Source organism: Vanacampus margaritifer, chromosome 1 (genome assembly GCF_051991255.1).
Source record: "Vanacampus margaritifer isolate UIUO_Vmar chromosome 1, RoL_Vmar_1.0, whole genome shotgun sequence".
NCBI lineage: Eukaryota > Metazoa > Chordata > Actinopteri > Syngnathiformes > Syngnathidae > Vanacampus > Vanacampus margaritifer.
In genome coordinates this window covers 22,933,989-22,956,336 of record NC_135432.1, presented here as the reverse complement: position 1 = coordinate 22,956,336, position 22,348 = coordinate 22,933,989, and the positions used below count along the sequence as shown (strand labels likewise).

Here is a 22,348-nt window from a genome sequence, read left to right as displayed (position 1 = left end):
TCATGATACTAACCCCAAACAAAATTCAAAGTTGACGGAACCCGAAAACTTTGATCGGTACCTTGAACAAAAGAAGGCCCAACGCGCTGAAGCCATGGCGGCCAAGAGGGAAGATAACATGAGACTGATGGATGCCATATCAGCCCAGGAGACAAGGGTGAAAGGTCTGGAACTGGTCCTTGAGAGACAGAAACTAATCAATGAAAACTTTCAGAAGATGGCAGACAAGAAATTGGCTGAGGAAGGAGTCCGTTTTCAAAAAATGAACAGGTACAAACTGATGAAAAACTTAGAAATTGCTAAACTTCAAGAGCAAATCTTGGAAATCAAAAAAGAAATACCTGAGATTGAGGAAACGCTGAGCAAATACGAGCGCTACAAACGCAGCATTTACAAACTGGCGGCCTCGGAGCATCTCGAGAATCAGCTTATTCTACCGGATCACGAACAGGTGCTGGAACGGATGGAAAACCTAAGAGAACAAAACCAGTTTCTGCTGCCGTACGCTGTTAAGAACAATTACGCGCTCCTCGGGCAGCAGCAAAAATTTGAAAACACCAGGAAGAAGAACGAAGAAGACCTCGAGAATCTACAAACGGAGATCAGCAGCGTGAAGGCCAAAATTGGCGAAGAGACAAACACATCTTTAAAAATTTCTCAGATGGTGAAGCTCTACAAAGAAAATAGGAATGCGGAGCTTGAAAAGGAGTTGGACTCGCTGACCGCCCAGGTGACCAAAGTGTATCGCTCTTGTTCTACTTCCAGCCATTTCTTAAACCCATTAAAGAAGATGAAGCATGTGGAGGAACAGGTGTTTGTGCTCATGGGGAAAATCGACAACATCCCCAAGGAGCTCTTGAAGAAAATGCAAACAAACTTCTATCGGAAGAGAATGCTGGAAGAGGAAAAGCGACTTCAGAGGGAAAGGGAGGACAAAAGGTTAAGGAGGTCCGAGATGAGGTCCGAACAGAAAACCAAGAGTAACCAAAAAGAACTCCGTCCCAAGCGTGTCATGATACGCTACAAAATAGCCGCTCGCCCGAAGACGACCGGCAAGAAGGCTCAGGCCGCCGAGAAAAAATGCAAAACATTCGAAGACGAGATCTGGGAAGATGTGGTGCAGTCCGGGGACGGAGCATGCGTCCTTCTGCCGCGGCTCAACACAGACAACAAGAAAACGGCCAAGAAGGCCAAGGAGCAAAACGTCCCGCCTCCCGACGTGAAGCAACCGCGAAAAAAGCCCACCAAGGCTGACGTTGACGCGACGCACTTGCCGCCCATTACCGCAAAGGAGAAACCTGTGGAAGAGCTTGTGCCGCCGCCATTCCCCATCACACCGCCCGACTTCACCGACCCACTCGAACTCCTCCGTGAAACCAAGCGAGACGCCCCCTCATTCCGTTCTCAGGGCATCAGCAAATCTTTGCTCAGCCAACTTGGACGGAAAAAAATGGAGCCAACTTGGATGTAAAAATTGACTCAAAGAAAAGAGCAGGGGCCAAATGACTTTTGGGGGCACTGGGGGTTTTCTGACTCATCCCATGAATCATGAATGGCGGCCATTTTGGGCCACGTACTGACACGGCATAGTCTCGTGTTGTCAAAGTTGTGGTTTCCCTTTAGAAGGCTGTTATGACTGAAAAACATCCATCTTTAGACTTTTTATTATTGGAGTATTTATAGTACTAGTGTATTTCAAGCAACCAACCTACTGTAGCTTACTCTACCTGAATGCTAACAAACAATGGGAAACTCCATAGACACAAGGCTAACAATTAGCATGTGATATTCTTGCTACATTTTAAGCAACGGAACACAAACTGAGTGTGACAAAAGCGGTTTAATCATTTAAAAAATATATTATTATTTAATAGACAGTCACATTACTATGTTTTTACGGGGCGGCATGGCTCAGTGGTAGAGTGATTGGATGCTCAAACCTCGTCACCATGTTAAAGTGTCCTGATCTTGAGCAAAACACTAAACCTTAATTTGCTCCTAGTGGACACGGCAGCAGCCTCCCATCGGTGTATGAATGTGTGAATTGGTAAATGTGAGGATTTGTAAAGCGCTTTGGGCACCATGTGATGTTGCTAATGGGCTATATTGCCATTTGTAATATTAGAGTCAAGTGCTATTTTTCCTCGTTAAAAAAAACATGTTAAACATGTTACATGTTATCTTGTCTTTTTTTGGAGGCTGGATTTAATGACATTTCCATTCATTTGAGATATGAGTGTTTGAGTTGGTTAAGAAATAAATTAAACTAATCACAAGGCACCACTTGTCCAATTTAATTTAAGAATGTGAATATAAATGCTTGTAAATCAAGTACAATTAAAAATGATCATTTCCATGCTAACAATAAATATACATACAGCATTAAAAAAAGAAATGTGAATTACAATTTTTTCTATTTTTCTTTTTTTTTCTTCAGTGGATCACATCCAATTATGTTTGGGATATTAATTATTATATTTACTTAGTTTTTTTTGTGCTTCCTTTACTACATATAGTTAAACTAAGGTTAAACTAGGTTGAAAGACAACAGCAACACATTTTCAGTACTTTTGTTTTATATGAGGTGTCAGGACAAAAAAGATAATTTAAAGCAAAACTACGAGTTTTCGCCTTAAAATGGGGGCCAGACGATCAACAGCACTTCTACAAAAAGATCCTGTGACGTTTACTTAGTTGAGTGTGTGAGAGACGGAATTTGATACTGTTACAAAAAAAAAGTAACTCAAATGTCAACAAAAATGTCAAAACCTCAGTATTTCTTTCAGGTTTGTTTATTATTTTTGCCACAATATTACACCATTTCAATATCATACACATCCAGAACTAAATATCAAAAGGATGAAAAATAAAATTGAGAAAATAATCTTGAATATATCAGCCTGGAAACCAAATCATTTCTCCCAGAGAGAAAACATAAGTACTGTCACCAGGACAACTAGTTACAGTACAAAGACCACCCGATCATACGCACATGCGAGTGGTCAGCAAGTGTGAAACTTCAATGGCACTTGTTTGAGGGTCTCTCCTCCACTCACAGGAAGCCTGTTGGTTCAACGTTTCGATCTTAGATCGGCCCCAGGCATGTTTTGTGATATTTAAATGCATTAAGACACACAAACGTAATATTTATGTATATCGTATACGGCACACACAGTAGCACTTTCTTACAAATGATACAGCATTGCAACATTTACACTTAACATTACGCCATTGGTAAAGTAAAACAGATTCAATTTAACGGGGTCTCAAGATTATATGGTTAGTGTTTAATATGATTTTACAAAATTAATTTTAAGGTTTTATCATAGTGTTTCAAGTTGAAGAAGCGTGTTTACTGTGCTATTGAATACTAAAAGATTGTGTTTTCCCAAATTGCATCCTGCACATTCACCTATTTTTCTTTTTTCAGGCTTTTGATCCCTGAGGAACAAAGACACCGCCATCATCACATTTGTACTCGTTCTCCATTAATGGCACACACTCGACTCAACAGAAAGGCCAGCAAAGGTACAAAAGGAACCCACACATCAAACCACAGAACCCAATTAAATCACACGGTTCAGAGAGAGATGGAGAGCAGACACAGCACAAACGTTTGGGGGTTAAGACAACAATACAGCTAATCTTCTTTTACTTTTTTTTTTTTTCAATACAGGAAGATTGTCCACAACATTTGGTACCATTATTTAAAATGAACCTGAGGGTTTTCACACAAACCATTTATTTCTTCATGGAGATTTCTTTAGGTTTTTTTTGCATGACGAAACAGCAGAGACCAACAACAGCAACACGTTGAATAATAAATACATTTTGGGATTTCAATTCCACTTAACAATAATTAAACACATGCAATTGTAACTGGAATGTCTTTTTCAAAGAAATCTATTTTGTTGCGTTAAATTTTGCATTTGTTCTGTCATGAAGGTCTCAGGATACATTTGTGCACTAACCACACTGCTACGGGCCCAATCAGAATCCCGGGCGACATTTTTTTTTTAATCATCCAGGGTGTTTTTTTTTTTTTAACGTGCATTTTAGAACAAGGCTGTGTTGGTCCAAGTGCTATTCGATGGCTCACTCACTATCTATGTTTAGGAGCCTCCAGTGGCGAGTCAGACAACAATTTAGGCAAAGACCAAATGCTGCTGGTCCAACAGGCATCGGGTGAAGTTGTTGATTGGTCCGATGGCGCTGAGTGACATGGCGGCGTCCCGCCCCCAGAGCAGGTTCGGCCCAAACACCACAGCCATGTTGCTGTTGGTCATCTTATTCACGTCACTGTTGGCTGTTACCTGTTGGAGAACACAGACGCACTACATTAAGCAAGTACTCTGAAGATTGGAGGAATTTGCTTTTGATCAAATTGGGACACGACGATACCTGCATCAAACACCTGTTGTGAATTTTTCCATTTAGCTCTTTAGAGAACAGCGAGTTGTGCTCAAATCAATGGAATATTCAACAGTTGCACATTCAAAAGTTTACAGAAGGTCAAAGGTTACATTCCAGAGAAGGAAGGTTAACGATATAAGTGTACCTGTGCCAGAAATGTGATCAGGTATCTGAGTGCGGCGTAGTTCTCCTCTGGCAGTGACTCCACTAGCGTCTTTATGACGCTCACTTGACTGTCACTGGGCGCAGCTTGACCAAAACAAACATGCAGTTAGTGACAACTCCACACACAACATGGCGACATTTCATACGGCGCGTGGCAAACCCACAGGCAAAATTGACAATGTCATTATACAGTTGGTAGGTCAGCAGCGGCTCGGGCAGTTCTCTCAGGAACGTCTTAAGGATCACGGCCGCCAAATGGACATCTTCCATCTCTCGGAAGTTCACCACTTCGCCTGTATCAAAAGCAAACGCATGTAATAGTAATGTGCTTTGTTTTTGAGCTTTTAATGAAGTGTCATATGTTGAGCAGCATCTGTAAATGACTGACTGATGATGACATACAGAATTAAGATAAGAGGTCCTAGAGAGAAAAGAGCTTCAAGACACAAGAAGACCTGAATCTCAAGGCAAATTTAAAAGTGAAATATTCTTCCCTCTTACCATTCCATTTTGTAATCATTTTTCATTTTGATCCTTGAATGTTAGCGGCAACAAAGCTGAGTTCTTGAATTTCAGATTAGCGCCCTTGGCAAGCAGCATGAGGTCATTTTCTTTGTTGATAATAAAAACAGTTGCACGCTTCACCATATTTTGTGCTTATCTTGGAACTGACGCGTTCATTTGTGCTTAGTTTGCACAGTGTTTGATGACTGCACACAGTGTCTCATGGTATTAATCTGGAAATAACTTCTCGTCTGTTCACTAGGCTGAAAAACGGCTACGACAGATTTATGTCTCATTTGAAATGATGTCTGATTCAAATGTATATGCAAAATGCACTTTTGTTGTTAAAATATGCCTGTTTGCATGGATAAGTAGATTAGCTGCGTCATCACTTCACTGTTTAAAATGTCATGTTTCATATAGAAGTTATGTCACTTCAAATGACATCCATTTAATTAAAAGTTACGGACTGGAACATGCACAGAAAGATGGCTTCCGATGTGCAAGATGAATTTGAGTTGCAATCAAATAACCTGGGTGTGTCAATCCCTCCCCCCAAAAAAAAGTCAGATTCAGGTTTTTACATGCACTTTTAACACTCCTGTTATATTCATGTTTCAAGTCTCGTCTTAAAACTGACTTTTATTCCTTTAGTTCAGTGTGAATTGTCTGCTCCTCTGAGTCTTTTCATGTTTTAATTTAAATTTTATTTTTTATTCGTTTTTAAAAATGTATTTATTTTTGTATGTATTTTTATTTTACTTATTGTATTTTATTGACAGTTTTTTTTAAAAAATGTATTTATTTTTTTATATTTTGTTTTAATAGATTTTATGATAGTGTGCGGATCTCAAGATGAGGCACTTTGGAAACGCTTATTTAAAAAATGTGCTATAGAAATAAAGTGGATTGGATTGGACTGATGCTCACCCTTCACTTTAGTGTTCCCATTCAAATTTGACTGGTCTAAAATTGCCATAAAAAGCATCAATTGCAAGTCAATTTTTTATTTAACACTCCTTTTAGCTGTGGACCAGTTCGCAAGCGTAGACATTAATGTGAATCCTTAGTCAAAATATAAATAGGTAATGAAAATGTACTCTAAAATGTACATGCAATGGGAAAACCAGAGACCAGACTTTGCATTCACTTCCTAGTCGCTTTTGACACAGCGTGGATAATATTGTGATCACATGTAAAACACAATATTTCAGAATGTTTAAAGTTGTGAATTAGATCAAATAAATTTGATGCAAAATTGTCAACCGTCCCACCTGAGTTATATCTGAGTTGAACCTCCTTCACCAAAGTCACATTGGCAGAACGTCGGAAAATTCCCTCCATCTCCAGACCTGACAAAGATCAAACTTAGACCAAAACAAACAAAACCATTTCAAGCTGCCACTTTGTTTCAGTCACCTTGCTCTGACAGGAAGCTTATCGTGTCTCTCATGACCACAGGAACAGCATCTCCATCTGGACTTCTCTCTCTTAACCTGACAAGACGCACAAACGCACGGTCCTATTGACTGTCTTGCATTTGACTTTCAGAAGTGCTGTTTGCCATTCAATAAAAGGTGACTTGCAATTCAAGGGGGACCCCGAAGACCTGGTTGGGGAGAGGGGGGCTGCGAGGAGGGGACATAGGAGGCTGGGAGCTTGGCTTCAGGGAGGCTCTCAACTTGTTGTCATATCTGCACACACACACACGCACGCACGCACGCACGCACACACACATCAGTAAGATTGGTATTAAGGCAATTTGTGGTTCTTTGGTCAACAACCAAATCACATCATACAATTTCTTCAATCCCACATACAAATTTCTTACTCTTTGACACGAGCTGGAATGATGAGCTGCTCACACTTGACCACGTCCTCCAGCTCACTCAGGTAGCTCACATAGTTGAGTTTCCTCCCAAACTTAAAACTACACCCAAAAAAAGATGAAACTAATGATAATTAATTGCACACAGCAAATCTCGACGTGGCGGTGCAACAAAGTACCTGATAATGGGTTTGAAGAGGATCAGCAGGGTTTTGATGAACATGGTGGGATGGACAATATACAAGGCTTTGATATTCTTCTTATACCTGACATACCAAAACAGCAAAGCCCACTCAAAAGAACTGGCAAATGATTCAAGCAAAATGTGATCCAGTCAGGGCTGACGTGGCAAACTCACTTCCTGTCAAACTCCCTGTAAGCATCTCGCAGCCAGCCGAGTGACGGCTTGTTCTCGCTGGTCAGCCCGTGGTGGAAGTAGATCAGAGTGTAGTCGCTTTCAACATATTGGTCCAGTGTTCCTTTCAGGTACCTAAAAGACAAGACCAGAATCACAATATGAGATGTAGTATTTATTGGTCCTTTTGAACAAAAAACAAAACAAAACATTTTGGGGGGGAAAATCAACTTCAACATATAACTTTTGATTTGTGTCATAGATAATACATCTGCTTTAAATACATTTATAACTGTCAAAAATACAATAATAAACAGACATATCAAACGTATTAGTATTTCCAAAAATCTGAAATAACATTTCCTGCTATTTAACAAAAGTAGAAAAAAAAATGTTAAACTAATAGAAATAGTTCAAATGATTTTTTGACATTTATAACCGTCAATGACAGTGAATGAGTTACTAAGTATAGGTGTCGCGCCTTGCGAAATGGGGCGATCTTTCAAGGTCGCTGGAAAAGCCATCAGATGGGTGATACTGCCCTCTAATGGATTATGCATGCAATGCATGTGACTGATCATATACGTCAGGGTTTTAATGGGGAGAAAAAAATATTATCCTCATGAAATAAAGGGCTCAAAATATCTTGTATTTAATATGATATGTTTGGCTAAGTCGTAACAGTCAGAAAAAATGTTGATTTTTTTTTTTTTTGGGGGGGGGGGGGGTACATTTGTCATCGCCCCCAAAGTCCCCATTCAGAAAAAATGCTCCGAGTGCACTCCTTCACTCAGGCCGTTTAGAAACTTCTAACATTGTTCAAATGTGCTGATTGGTAATTCCGAGTGCCCCAAAATATGGAGTACAGTACATGAAGGAAAGTTAACAGTTGAAGCACAAACTGCTGATTATCGGCTGTGTTTGGAAATTAATCTAAGCGTGATCTGCCTCCAAGTAGCACACAAGGATAAAGAAATGTCCGCTTAATTACAACATTAATAAAGTTTTTCTTTTTCGTTTAAAATGGCTTACCATAACCAGAATCCTGCGTCGCATTGTAGCTAATTGTACAATCCTGATGGTTTATTGCGCCAATTGACACGGTAAATTATTGTTGTGGAAACCAAAAACTAGTTACCATGACTACCGTTCTTCTTTGAAAGAAAGAAAGAATGAAAGAAAGAAAGAAGGAAAGAAAACGTCCGCCGGAAGTACAAGGATGAATTAATTTTACTTCATTTTATTAAGTGTTTAGATTGGGAGAGGATCAAAATGGCTTAACTCATTTACTGCCATTGACGGCTAAAGACGTCAAATACCTTCCCCCCCCCCCCCCCCTGTGCCGGCATTGAATAATAAATGGAAATTAAAGAAAAAAAGTCAACCTCTATTTAGCGGAGATTCACCTATCTTGGGGATCATGAACGTATCATTCGCAAAAAGTGAAGGAATATTGCTGCTCTTGCTTTGACATGGACAAACGGTTCTTGATCATAAATTCAAACCAATAACCAGCAATCTGTAATTTGATCTCAGCAACCTCAAACACATTAATTATTGTTTAAATCAGGGGTGTCCAAACATTTTCTTTCAAGGTCTGCATACATAAAAATTCTTCACCTTTAATTTATTTACATTAACACGCTAATACTGATGCATCAGTGTAGGTAAAGCTGCTTAGAAACTCTTTTTATGTATATGTATTTATTTAAACAGCTAGATGAAAAAACCAAATGTGTTCCACCTGTGTGATTTTGATCCATATCAGAACTTACTTACGACTCACTTCCACCTCTGCGCTGAATTCACAAACGAGTTCAAACAATTTTGCAGACCAAACGCATAGTTAGGACTGACTCACATCAGCAGCTTGTGATGGTCCAGTTGGTGCTGGGGGGGCATCCTGCAGGCGTTAAACACGATCACTTTTCTGCCAAAGTTGTCATCGCCTACAATAGGACAAGAGAAAAAGCATCAGTGAGGAGCGGCAAGAGGTTGAGGTCCGCAAAAGATGGCCGCCAAGCCACCCGATGGCTCACTGACCGGCGACTTCGATGATTTGATGCCGGGCGATGTCATAGAAGGGATGGTCCCAGGGCAGGTGGGGGGAACTGGCATCAAATTGCTGGGAGATGTCAGTCTCTGATATAACAACACACAATTAGCACACCATCAGCACAATTTCAACATGTATTCACATACAGACGTGCTTTACCGATTCCAGCAATGCCAACAAAATGTCACTAGGTGACAACATCATTCTGCACTCACCATTGTCTGTCAGCCATCTTGTTTGTCCAGTTCTGACGGGGCTATTCTTAGTCAAAAATCATGATGCATGAAGGCAGCCGCCATTAGCAATCCTCCCTCACTCACCGTCATTTACTCGACAACACATTCATTTGCAAATCAGACTTCAATAAACTACACACACAAATATAAAGGTATATACCTTCATAATATAATCAGTGTCTTCATATATAAATAAAGTATTAGCAACACATGATAATTAAGGGTAATTTAAGCTCTTTCCCCCTCTTAAGCGTGTATCAAAGTTTCCACTTATCGGTAGCTCTCAGTTTAAAAAATGTTGGCGACTCCTCATCAAAAACATCAATAAATAATAATATTTGGGGTGGTTGTCTAATAAATTTGTAAATCTGTCAATTGTTGGTTGGTCAACTTTTGGCATTTACGAATGTCCTTGAAACTAAAACTAAAACAATTGATGTTTTACAGACATTGAAAGTGATTGAGTTTACAAAATGTCCTTGAAAAGCTTGAATACAACGAATTGAAGTATATGAATTACATTTAGAAATATTGCCAGCTCAAAATGCAGCTTGAAATAACATTCAGACTTTATAACAGCACTTCATAATTACAAAGCATCTAATCAATGAGGTAAACAAGTTCCATCACTAGGTTAAACAAAATCAGTCCTTTCAAATTATTTTTAAGTGTTGTTCCGATACCATTTTTTGGCCCCCCGATACTGATTCCGATACCCAGTTTTGCAGTATCAGCGTACCGATACCTAGTTTTGTTTGTTTTTTCTAACATGAAAAAGCTGCCCTGCCATCTTGGCTCGGCATGCAGTGAACACGGCACACATCAGTGAATGTCGCACACAAGCAAGACACAAGATGCCGCATTCAAAGTCCTATATTAATGTCGGAAATGATGGTATCGGCATGTTACTTGTTAGTACTTGCCGATGCCGATACCACTGTTTTAATGCAGAATTGGGGCCTCTCCTGATACCGGTATCTCGGAACAACGCTAATTATTTTTACACATGTTCAAGAGTTAAGAATCTTCAAATCAAACTTTGTCATGTATAAAGGCAACATGAAGCCAATTCTTTTGTGTCTTCATGTCTTATTAAAATATCATCACCTTTTTAGGTGAGCAAAACTAATGGAACAGATTGACTTAGCCATTGAAGAACGAGTCTGTACGACCTATGACCTATGAATTACATTTCCATACTTACTTCATCTCAGGCACTTTTTTGTTGATGTCTGTTTTTTTTGATGAAAGGAGACTTTGAATCTCCTCTTTCATCTATAACCGTTTAAAACAACAAAGCTTATGTAGGAAAAGGGGGGGAAATGTAGCTTTGTTTGTAATGTATTATGATTTATGTAATGTGTTCTGTAGAGCACTGTGTTGTGAAAACTGAAAAGTGCTTTCGAAACTAGACTAAGTGCAATTTCTACAGAAATTGCGTGGGAATGCTGGAAGCTGAATGCTAATAGCTGAATGCTAATAGCTGAATGCTAATAGCTGAATGCTAAGCGGAATGCTTATGAAGTCAATTGAAAGATAAATGATGTGAAAATTACAACGTATTAATTATAGTTGAAAGATAAATGAATAAAAATAACACTTGAAGCCAGGAGGCGTGAATTTTTGAAGAAAGTTTAAATTTATATGGAAAAGTGTTATCTGAAAATACCCTCCATTTAGTTTTCCAGTTGGTATTCCTTTATATCTCTTAGCATAATTGCCACGAATATAATTGCAATTACAGTTGGAGGTGGGATTCGAATCTGCGACCTCTTGGTTACTGGACAAGGCAATTTACCAAATGCGCCACTGAGCAGTAAATGACAGCTGGTAATGATGGTCAGTTGTATGTATGGAAGTGGGCGCGGAAAGTGGGACTTAGAAAATGTTCAATGTCAGTCCCATTGAAAATGAATGGGGGAATGTTGATATTTAACGTTAACTTGTGCCAATATTGCAAGTAATGTGGAATCAGACGATAAATACCCCGTAAGGAGTGATTTTTATTTTTATTTTTTTGAACGGTGTAAATCAGATGTATTATGTGGGAGCTATTGCACTGCAAAAAAAGTGAGGATAATAAAATGCTATAATAAGTAAGAAGAATGGTGGGAATGCTTCTAGCATATGTTAAAGGTGAAAAAGGTGAGTTGCGTTGAGTAATATTGATGCTCGGCAGGGTTTAAGTCTGGAGATGTGTTGCTCTGAGTCATTATATTTTTGCATCATGAAGGACCTCTCCAGATGTTTGGCAGCATCTTTCTTTAAATTGGCTTTGGCTGTTTATGTAGACTTCAAAGTTCATTTTGATGCTGCAGCTTTCTCAAAAATGTTTTCTGTGGGTTCAATGACATTTCAAGGTGAATATCTGTAAAGTGTCGCATAAGAGTGAGTCTCACTCACCCGACTTGCTGAGAGTGGATTCATCCGCAGGCCACTGCTGGTCCTCTAAAGTGGCCAGCTTCAAGTGGCCTAGCTGTGCCGTCGTCGGGTCCTCGCTCAAATCCACAAGCAGTTCCGAAGACATTGCACACTGCAGGAGGGCGCAGCACGCACGCACTCAGACAACAGCACGCTTAGGACACACACACACTCAAACACACTAATAGCACATGGAGTTCTGGAAGAGACAAGTGTTGTCTATAAGATACATAAGCGCACTTATAACAGGTCAAGTTCATTAGATTTTTTCTTTTACCCTGCTTTTATGTGAGATGTAATCTTGAGCAATACCGTTTTACACCACTGTGAACTACAAGCATAATAATATACAGCCCATGTTATTTTAACATGTCCTCTTTGACCTTGTCAATATAAACTAGGGCTGAACAATACGTATAGTAGAACACATTTTTTAGAGCCAAAGACTGCAATTAAACAAACAAAACTGGTCATTTCAATCATTATATTTATATAGTGTCTAGATAAATTAAATGCTGAAAAAGTGCAGTCTGCATAAATATATTGTTAATAATGAAAAATTGGCGTGATATTGCAGAATTTTAGAGAGCACTTGTACTGAATCTCATTAGATTGTGCAGGTGTACAGAGTGAAGTGGCCGATGAGAGGATCATGTCCAATGCATCTACTCTTGTCACATCAACTTCAATTCTTCAAACCACAGACGCAGTCATCTCCCAACCCCCATTATCACACACTGTGCTCAGCCCCCAATGTGTGGCATAATGCTGGTTGACAGAACGTTGCTTTAAATAAATGTTGTTACTAACCAGCAGGCATTAGCCATGTCACTGCTGTTGACCAACCACATACGAGCACATCGTGTGGCTGGTCACTTACACCCCCACACAAACACCCCCCCTACAGCCAAACACATAGTGACTGATTATTACTGTTACAGCACCAAACAAACAATGGAATGCATTTGCATTTTTCTATGTTGTGTAGCAGTTTCCTGTTTTAGCTTTGTGGCTTCCTAGAATTCAACCACATTTGATTTAAAAACATCGGTAAGGGTAGCAACATGTCATTAAGTGGCTGCCATAATTGTAACATTTTCTTTAAAACTGAATGAGCAATTCAAATGCCTCTAAAATCTTTAATGAACTTGTGGGAAAAAAACAATTTATTATTAAAGTACATGATCTATTCTACTGCCCACACTGCTCTTATCACCAATAATCTTCTATTTGCGCTAGTTAAGTCGAGTTTTTATGGCAAGTGTCGGCATTTGAAATATCCTTTGAAACCATTGATGTCACAAGCAATTGGTGGATATTTTTAACTGAAACTTGCCAGCCAATTAGAGAAAGCGGTTCCCCGAGTAGAAGACGTAGTGGAAGGGTAGAAAAGAAAGTTGGAAAATTATGAAGTTATACCGTTTTAGCCTCATTTTAAGGTGTTTTTCGACCAGATTTTCTAAACACAAAACATTCCCCCAAAAGGCGTTTTTATTCCAATACAAAAAAATAATTTCTATGGAACCCAAACATCCAATTCTCAAAATTCTTGGTTCGTTGTACTCAGGTTCAAGTAGCTGACATGTTGTTGGTTATAGGATGCAGAGTGCTAAGCAATTATGGGGAAAAATAACAATAGATTGAATATTATTTTTAATTGAATGGGGGGGATTGCATCAATTCCAGTTGTGTGAACTGAATAATCCTAAAGTCCCAAACTAAAATTATACTGTTGTTTATGCAAACAAACTGAGAGTGATGGATGGATGAATCATCAGCACCTCTACTTGGTTGGAGTCGCGTGCATTTAAGCTTGATTAAACTGCTTCAAGACGTTCGACCATCCATTTTCTATGCTTCTCCTCATCAGGGATGCAAGTGAGCTGAAGTGTAAGGATCAACATCTTGTTCTAACACTGCATCTAACACTACGTCACTTTTTTTTTTACAATGCATTTTAAAAATCCCAAATGGGAATGTATGTGTCACGCGTCGACGAAACGGTGTCACACGCGAGCAAAAATAATCAAATCGAGCAATTTGAATGACGCTGACGTTCACTTCCAATGCTGAGGCTAATGAAGCTAACTTTAGCAGTCCTAGCTTGTAAACACAGAAGCACAGCTATCCTCCTGAAAACGCTGAAAACGACCTTTGTTCCAGATAACAAACACACGCATGTATATATATATATATATATATATATATATATATATATATATATATATTACATAATTAAGTCGTAACCTAATTCCCTAGTCATGTTTTCTCAACATTAGCCGTAAAGCGTAAACAAATGGCATGATCGTCGCATATAATTGCCATGCATCATAACAAAGCGCGCAGTGCAACAAACCACACGCGACTCGTCACGGTCATAGTCAAACATTAACTCAAAGAATACTAATCAGAATATGTAATAATGCGGTGTTTTTATTCACCTGAAGAGCTTTGTGATGATTTATCTCGCAGTACTGAGAACACACACAGGCAGCGTTACACCTTTTCCGCTGTTGCACTTTCAAAATAAAACAACTTGTGTCTTCTGCTGTGTCGTCCGGCTGGATATTTCAAGATAAAAGCGTTTTATGAATATACCGTAGGGTTGACCCCTCGATGTCTTACTCTGAATAGGATATTACACTTCCATTCATTTCAATGGGGGAATTGGACCCCTGGTCACCCGCCATTCATTTCAATGGGGGATTTCGACGCCTGGTCACCCGCCATTCTTTTCAATGGGGGAATATGAACTTTATGGGAAAAAACTTTTTATGTTAAGTAATTTTCTGTTATTACACTGTTGTTTTTTGGTGGTAATCCAACTTTTTTTTTTACTGTACTGTGTAGCTAATTAATGCCCGTGTCGCATATTACTTTTTTGTAGATGGCAGGATGTTCATGAAGCATTTGGGCAGCTTCTCTAGCTGCTGCAAAGTGCTAACCTGTGTTTGCGGCAGACCTTGCAGCAGAGTCGTGAAGCCAACGCCTCCAGTGCAGACGATTCCTCATGACCGCATTCACGCCAGCAGACATGGTTAAATAAAATTTTCGATCTCTTAAAATGTGCACGACACATCAGCATCGCATCACATACAGCATCAAAGCGCACACACACCTGAAGCTAGAAACAGGTGTGGAGACACAGCAGCTTACTTTTCTACTCATTTTTATTTTGAACATGTGTAACATAAATTTTAATAGTTATACACTTATGAGACAAAAACGTCAACAGAGCAAAGCATGAATGTAAGCAACACAAGAGAAAGTTACGCAACAGTCAACACAATCATTAGTCATCAAAAAGGAGCAGGGAAGTAGAAACTTCATTTCATCTCCATTCTATGATGAATATTTCAACTACCGGTATTCTTTGTCAATTGTTTGAACGCTTACTTGTCTCTGCGTGCCCTTGTGATTGACTGTCCCTCAGGGACGCACAGGGTGCAAGCAAGCGTAAAAGTGGAAACCGGTTTTACGTCGAGTCCCTGCGCCTAACGCCTCATTTTAGCATTAGGCAGAGCGTCACAGCCTTCAATTTCAGCTGTGAACTCATTCAACTCTTCGGAATGGAAGGTCCCGGTGACTCTGACCCACTTGGTCTCCCTGTTGCCATAGGTGCGCTTGAGACGGGCCGTGAACGGGATCTTCAAGATGGTTGGCCTGCCCAGCATTCTGATGTCGCACGAATGATGGGGGGGCACCTGGATGTGCACCGTAACGGGCTGACTGGTGGTCTCGGTAATGGAGGTCCCTTGAGACAACTTGAAGGTGGAGACGGGCTTGAAGTCAATCTTCTCTTTTCCGAGGAAGGGGATTCTGGCCGTGATAGTGACGCCGATTTCCACCAAGACGCCGAAGTTGATCTCCCACTTTCGGGTTGACGTGAAGGAACCATAGAGGGTGGCCTTCTCGTTGAATGGATGGCAGCTCCAGTTTGGAATTGAGTGCCGTTTAACCTCCTGAGGGATGTACTTGAGAGGGGTGACGCCCGCTGTTTCGTACTCGACGTCCATCAGGTGTTCCTCCTTGACATCTTTGTTCATCACCAGGACCTGGCACTCCGGGTACGTCCAAACGCTCCGCCCCCAGGGAAGGTTGAACACCTTTTGGCGAACATCCACTTCCCCCAGTCCGTAATGATTCTTCCCAATGTAGTAGTCTTTGTTGACGCAGGTCTTAATAGAATTTGGAGATACTGAACCGTCCGTCTTTGTCGTTTTTCCACTCCAGAACCTCAAAGTTGTAAATGTTGACCAGCAACTCGAACTTCGTTTCGGTGTACGCCACTCTGTCGGAAGTGTAGACGCAAGCATCCCTGTCTGTCTTGGGGACGTAGTAGCCTGCGTGGCAGTCCACTTTGCAGATGTACTCTTTGCGGCTCATATATGAGTTGTAGATGGACACAGCGTTATCTGGGACAGAGCCAGTCCACCACTTCCATTCCAGGTTTGCTTCGTCAGACAGCACGTCAACCAGGGGAATTTCCTGTCTCGGAAAGCTTGGGATTGGCAGATGTTCCGTATCGAGAATGGGAGACGTCACTGATGTGTGAAGGAAAGAAGAAAAAATACGTCAAACTAAAATTGAAATCACAAAAATTGAATTTCCTTTAAGAAATGAAAACTGAAACTGCATCTTATGTCTAGAAAACTAAAATAGCAACGATCTCCTTCATTTACATCCTTGTCAATTACTATCAGACAGTTCATATGAAATGTGTTTTTTGGTCTTCTTGTCCATACAGAAGGAAGGTCAGTCATTTGAGGATTGTAGTTGACTTTATGACAATAGTTCAGCGTCTTCTTGAAAGTGGATTTTGTGTAATTATTATAGTATTGTAACACGTTGTTTGGAAATGTGTATTTGTATTTATTTAGGAAATGTGTATTTTTATTTACTTGCAATGTACTAATTTGTTTTGTGGATTATTACTACTTTTGCATTTTAGTTTCATACTGAGGTGTTTAGGGTACTGCATATGTTATGAGCCGAGAGGAGAGAGAGGTGTAACCGAGCGAGCCTCGTTCTGTATCAAAACATGAGCGCAATCCTGTAATAGCTCGATAGATGACTCAAGATTTGTTCTGGCTTTGGGAAGCGGACTGTCACAGCCATTAGAAAAGTACGACAGGAGCTTGGGTGCCATGTAGTGGCTCACTATAGTATAGTGGTGATCACGTTGTCAAAGTGCATTCCATTTTTTGACCTGGCAAATAATCAAGGGGGGCTAGTTTACATTGCTACTGAGATGCCATGCTTCTTTTTTGTACACAATTTTGAAATTTGAAAATTTGAATTGAGTAAGCTATGTTTTAATTGACATTTTAAATGGTATTTTCTGTATTGTGCTCATTGACTGACATACCAGTAGTGAATGTGATCATGTGTGTTAACTCTTTCACTGCCACTGACGTTAAAAGACGTCAAGTAAAAACCTACGGAGGGCCGCCAATGACGTTAAAAGACGTCATCCAATTATTTTTTTGAAACGGGTGGAGGGAAGCCTTGCCCAGCTGTGTTTAAAGTTTCAAGCAGGTCTCGTGAGCCTAATGACTATTTTTGGCCCCTAGAGGGCAGCGATGACTCTTTTGACAAGATCGGGTGGGCGTCAGTAGAAGACGCGAGGCGGGGCTAGAGTGTTGAGGGGACAATGGCTGAAGAAGCCATAATGGCGACCGGTTGCAAGCAGCTCACGCTCGAGCCGTTTTTTTTCTAAGACGAAAAGCATCGACCAACGCTAAAGAGCACATTGATGACGACGATGATCATCATCGATGATGACTCCGTGGTTGGAAGCATTGACGCGGCAGCAGAAGAGTGAGGCAGAGCTCGATGGCCGAGGAAGCGGACAATGGCGACCGGTTGCAAGCAGCTCACAGTTGGGAATTTTTTTCAAAGACGAAAGCCATCGACCAATGCTAAAGAGCACATTGATGACGACGACAATCATCATCGATGATGGTGACTCTGAGGTTGACGGCGAAGTTGGAAGCGTTGAAGCGGCGGCTATGACAACCTCATAACACGGAGCACAACCGAGCACGCTCAGGCGGACGTTCAATCAGTCGACGAAGAGTGCCCCGAGTCCAATGCATATTCATCGGAGGAGTGTGCACAGTCTGCTACTTGCTATTTATTCCCGGGAAAAAAAGGCCGTCAAGAAAGTGTTATGTCTGCACACGAAACGGACAATCGAAAGTGAAAGTAATCTGTTGTGCAAACACTGCTGCGTCTCCTTGCACGCAGGAGAGCGTTACAAAAAGAAAAACTGTACTTGAAACATCCACATACTGTAATTGTAAGTAGTACCACAGTTGCACACATTTGTAAATAGTTTGCGAAATTATTACACTGTTGAATGGAAATAAACGTATTTTGCAAACTAAAAACACTTTTTCATTGTTGGTGGTGTATTACAGAAGTAAAGCACTATTTAGGTGTTTGTGGCATCATTCTTGGACAAAAAGAAGTGTAGAATTCACTAGAGTGCATGAAATAACATTGTTTCACACAAAGCTCCTTTTCTCCGCTTTTTGTTTCAAGACAGAGCATTTCGGTGAAAGTAACCATTTTCTATTGTTGATTACTGAAGAACGGAATAAGGTAGAAACAAACTTTTTTTCTGATGAAAGATAAGAGCTCAATCTTTCATTTGGTAGTATGTGTGTTTCCATAGTCCAAACACAACATTTTCTGTGGACCTTGAAAGATCAGTCAAAATGCTTAAATCAGCTGGCACTGGCGACATCCCGTTTCTGAAAAAGTCTGGCAGTCAAAGAGTTAATATGAAATAAAAACATTTACTATTCACATTTTAAAAATATTCGAATGATGACAAACACTGATTTGGGCAGTTAATGCAACGACCGTACAATCACCTCTGATCACATCCTTACAGTTTCCTCTTTTCTTGCAGATGAAGCTTCTCTTGTTGTGGCACGCGTCGACTCTCCAGTAGCCGCTGGGCGTGATGAAGGAAAGACAGCGTCCTGGATAGTAGTCGGGGTTACCTGCAAGCAGGAGACATGCTCAGCGCTCCTCCGTTTCTCCGCACTGCAGCTGACAAACGTTTGAGACCGACCTGCGTCCAAGTGGACGTAAGTGATGGGGGATCCGTCGCACCAGTTGCCGCCGTCGGCGCCCAACCACAGAGAGGTAGCGAAGGTCGGCTCAAGAGCGGTCAGACCTTTGGAACCGAGGAAAACATGGAAAAGTTAGAAATGGAAACGCTCGCTCAAAAAAAAAAAAAAAAAAAAGCCAATAATGACAGTTTGTTTTAAAGTATTGTCATCTATTTGATTACATTTTTCCAAATGTATTGAGATTACTGTACAATAAACTATGAAAAGGGATTTGGTTAAAATGTGTGAATAGAGTTGAAATATGGCAAGCCGCAAATTAACAAAGATTCATTTGGTGCTTTCCATTGGGTTGAAAAATATTTCCCAGAAGGGAAGAGCTTTTAAAATTTACAAGGACTTTTCCAGCATGCAAAGCTGCATTGGTTTATAGTTCAAGCCTTCTCAAGGTGTCGCTGATGCTAATTACAACATTTCACGTCAAGGTGATTGTGAATTGTCTTCTCCTGTTGTGTAATAAGAGTTGTGTCTTTTAATGCAGACTTTTGTGACATAAGTTAATTTACACGTTGATGCATAATTCGCATACTTCCTTCTTAGTTGTTTATTTACATAGAATTGGCAAACAAACAGCACATTGACCTGTTTATGTTCAGATTGAAGACGACGGGCCAGCTGAGCCTACCATGTACGAAGGTTTGTTCGTTCGAGTCATTGATGCTGAGAAGGTTCCCTCCGAGGAGGACGCAGTGGTCTTGTGCCTCCGCCCATGTCTTGGTGGCCTTACGGTCAAGCAGGTAGCAGAAGTCGTTCGACGGGTTGTCCAGCCACCAGCCGCATTTGGCACTCTCGCCTGCAAGCAAGATGGTGATTGAGAATGAGCAAAGTCGCGTGTGTTACGACAGGAGACAACATGTAGGTTGCGGTGTGCGACACCCACCTGGCGGATGTTGAGCAGCAACAGGGTCCTGATTATACCACAAATAGGACCAAAACAAAAAAAGTAAAAAATAAATACAAATATATAATTAAAAAATTATAATATACAGAAATAAACAAAAATATACATTAATAAATAAATAAGTATAAAATAATGATGAAAATATAAAACTACCATTTATATATGCAGAAATACAAAACATATTCATAGAATGAAATATCAATCAAAACGCTCTGCTCTCATATTTCTTTATCATGCAATAAAGACAGAACAAAAATTAACACGTCATAAATGGGTCAGTCACCATGCTGAGCCTCATTTTGAGTCAAAAGCATAGAATAAAAACGAATAATAATAATAATAATATTAATAATAATAATAATAATAATGACTTCGAAAGCCAAGTAGTTTTTATTTTTATTTTTAGGTGGGAAAAAGTTAGTAGGTGCATTTCAAGTGCTGCTCTCAGGGAGGCGCTGCAGGGCAACTAAAAGGCCACCTCACGCAAGTCGTTGAACCTCCAAACGCGCGCACTCACTTTCACCAAAAAGGCAACAATAAATCGCATTTTCTCGTCGTGAACCCAGCCTGTGGCGCAAGGTAATATTCGACACATTCTAATGGTGTTAATTGAGCAATGGGAAATGAGCGGCAGTGCATTATTGTGGGATAAGGCATTCTTTTGCTCCCATCTCTACGATGGGCAGCCAGAACTGCCTGTTGGCTGTTAGTCTGTTTGTTGTGTCTTAGGTGACAAACTGTGGCGGCGATTGGACCACACAGTCATGCAGAGGAGGACCCAGGCGAGGACCCAGAGTGATGCAGATGCGACTGCGGAGGTCAGCACTTACCTGGGGGAACCGAACATAAGCAGGGTGTCAAACCCTCTGGACTACTGGGAGCTGCACAAACATCTCTACCCAAACCTCTACAAACTAGCAATTACCTTCCTCTGTACCCCGGCCTCATCCGTCCCTTGCGAAAGAATATTTTCAAAAGCAGGAGAAATCCTATGTAAAAGAAGAAACTGTTTGAAGCCCAAAACTTTGGAAATGCTAGTTTTCCTAAATAAAAATGAATGAAATGTGTTCCTTGTTTATATGTCAATGTCTAAAAAACAAATAGAGCAATCATTCTTTCAAGTACCACACGCACATTCATTCACATCACAACTCCCTGCCCTTTTGACCCCATCAAATCTATGGTATCATTTTAATCACTCTGTCTGTCATGACATTTATTGTCCACATGATGGCGCAATAGAGCAAATGAAGCCTCATGATTCTTCGGCCCAGGAGCGAAGCAGTTGGATGGAAGGCCTCATTGCTTCATGATGCTTCATTTTCCCATCACTACTTAGAGCCAATCCTTGTCCCGAAGTTATGGATCTGACGGTCAAATTGACCCAAGCAGTTGTAAGAGTGTACAACACCAAACAAACATACAAATTGTTACCCATTACCTGTGTCCATCAAGAGCGCATGCACCAGGCCCCACCAGCACAACCATGAGCCAACAAGCAGCCATCATTTCAGTGACAGTTGTGAAGAGCACAGACCGCATGAGCTTTTATAGCAGGTGACAGGTGACCACAGCTGCTGCTAATTGGCAATAATTAGCACCAGAGGCACCTGCTATAAAAGCACATGCGGTCTGTGCTCTTCATAACTCTAACTGAAATCATTTCAGTGAAATGATGGCTGCTGTTTGGCTCTTGGCTGTGCTGGCGCATGCACTCTTGATTGACACAGGTAGTGGTTAACAATGTTTTTAATCAATTTTGTGTTGCAGGTAATGTTTATTTCCCCAAATGCTAAAAGGAGGTCTTTATTTTCTAGCTGATGCTACATCAGATGAATCCAATGCTGGGCTTAAAAAGGAAGCTGTGCTAGGTAACATTTGATTAATCAAATCTCTGTTTGTGATAACTAAGACTTGTAATTTCTACAGATGTGATGTCCAATGATGTTTCACTTGAGGGGGCTTTTGATCTTCTGCACGCTTTGAATTCTGTAATGAAGCTGCAAAATAAAGGTGAGGAAAAAATTGGGTGTTTGGCCATTGGACTGCCTGGTTCCGTTTGATTGAAATGGTCATGTTGGATTGAAAGGCAAGCCTAAACCAAAACAAATTTGTGCAAGAATTAATGCATAACTCTAGCACGTGCAAGGTTTTCTTGAAGATATTTAAGTGTTTCATCGAAAATGTTGACAATTTATTCAAAACTTCAGAAAGTTAACTGAATGTAGTATTATGCCAACAGGTGGATGGACACAGATTATTGTACCTTCTGCCATCTAGTGCAAGCACATTTTAATAGTTCTGCATCGCTGGCATAGTGGTTGGAA

At 40.4% G+C, this 22,348-nt stretch overlaps 1 protein-coding gene and 1 pseudogene across 2 annotated transcripts; both read right to left on the bottom strand.

Moving 5' to 3' along the window:
- Positions 1-2,776: 2,776 nt before the first annotated feature.
- arhgap1 (Rho GTPase activating protein 1) lies at positions 2,777-14,518 on the bottom strand. The gene is made up of 13 exons (XM_077584614.1): positions 14,420-14,518; positions 11,961-12,177; positions 9,309-9,407; positions 9,127-9,214; positions 7,269-7,400; positions 7,090-7,176; positions 6,914-7,012; positions 6,669-6,776; positions 6,502-6,578; positions 6,357-6,434; positions 4,743-4,871; positions 4,559-4,662; positions 2,777-4,313 (listed from the first exon to the last, which is right to left on the bottom strand). Exons 2-13 carry the CDS (start codon positions 12,082-12,084, stop codon positions 4,146-4,148), a joined length of 1,293 nt encoding a protein of 430 aa, XP_077440740.1. The 5' UTR covers positions 12,085-12,177; positions 14,420-14,518; the 3' UTR covers positions 2,777-4,145.
- A 630-nt stretch (positions 14,519-15,148) lies between these two features.
- On the bottom strand, positions 15,149-21,525 carry LOC144038487 (natterin-3-like; annotated as a pseudogene). Its single transcript, XR_013289232.1, has 7 exons — positions 21,463-21,525; positions 20,947-21,010; positions 20,001-20,028; positions 19,746-19,913; positions 19,063-19,167; positions 18,860-18,991; positions 15,149-16,522 (listed from the first exon to the last, which is right to left on the bottom strand). The product of XR_013289232.1 is annotated as a natterin-3-like (transcript).
- Positions 21,526-22,348: the final 823 nt, after the last annotated feature.

Bases quoted from the DNA above. Each gene is read 5' to 3' on its own strand.
- arhgap1 (XM_077584614.1), bottom strand. From the start codon at position 12,084: ATGTCTTCGGAACTGCTTGTGGATTTGAGCGAGGACCCGACGACGGCA. The intron at 7,177-7,268 runs GTGAGTTTGCCA...TTGGTATGTCAG, and splicing joins TACAGGGAGTTTGACAGGAA to GTATAAGAAGAATATCAAAG. The intron at 4,872-6,356 runs GTGGGACGGTTG...CTTTTGATACAG, and splicing joins TCAACTCAGATATAACTCAG to GCGAAGTGGTGAACTTCCGA.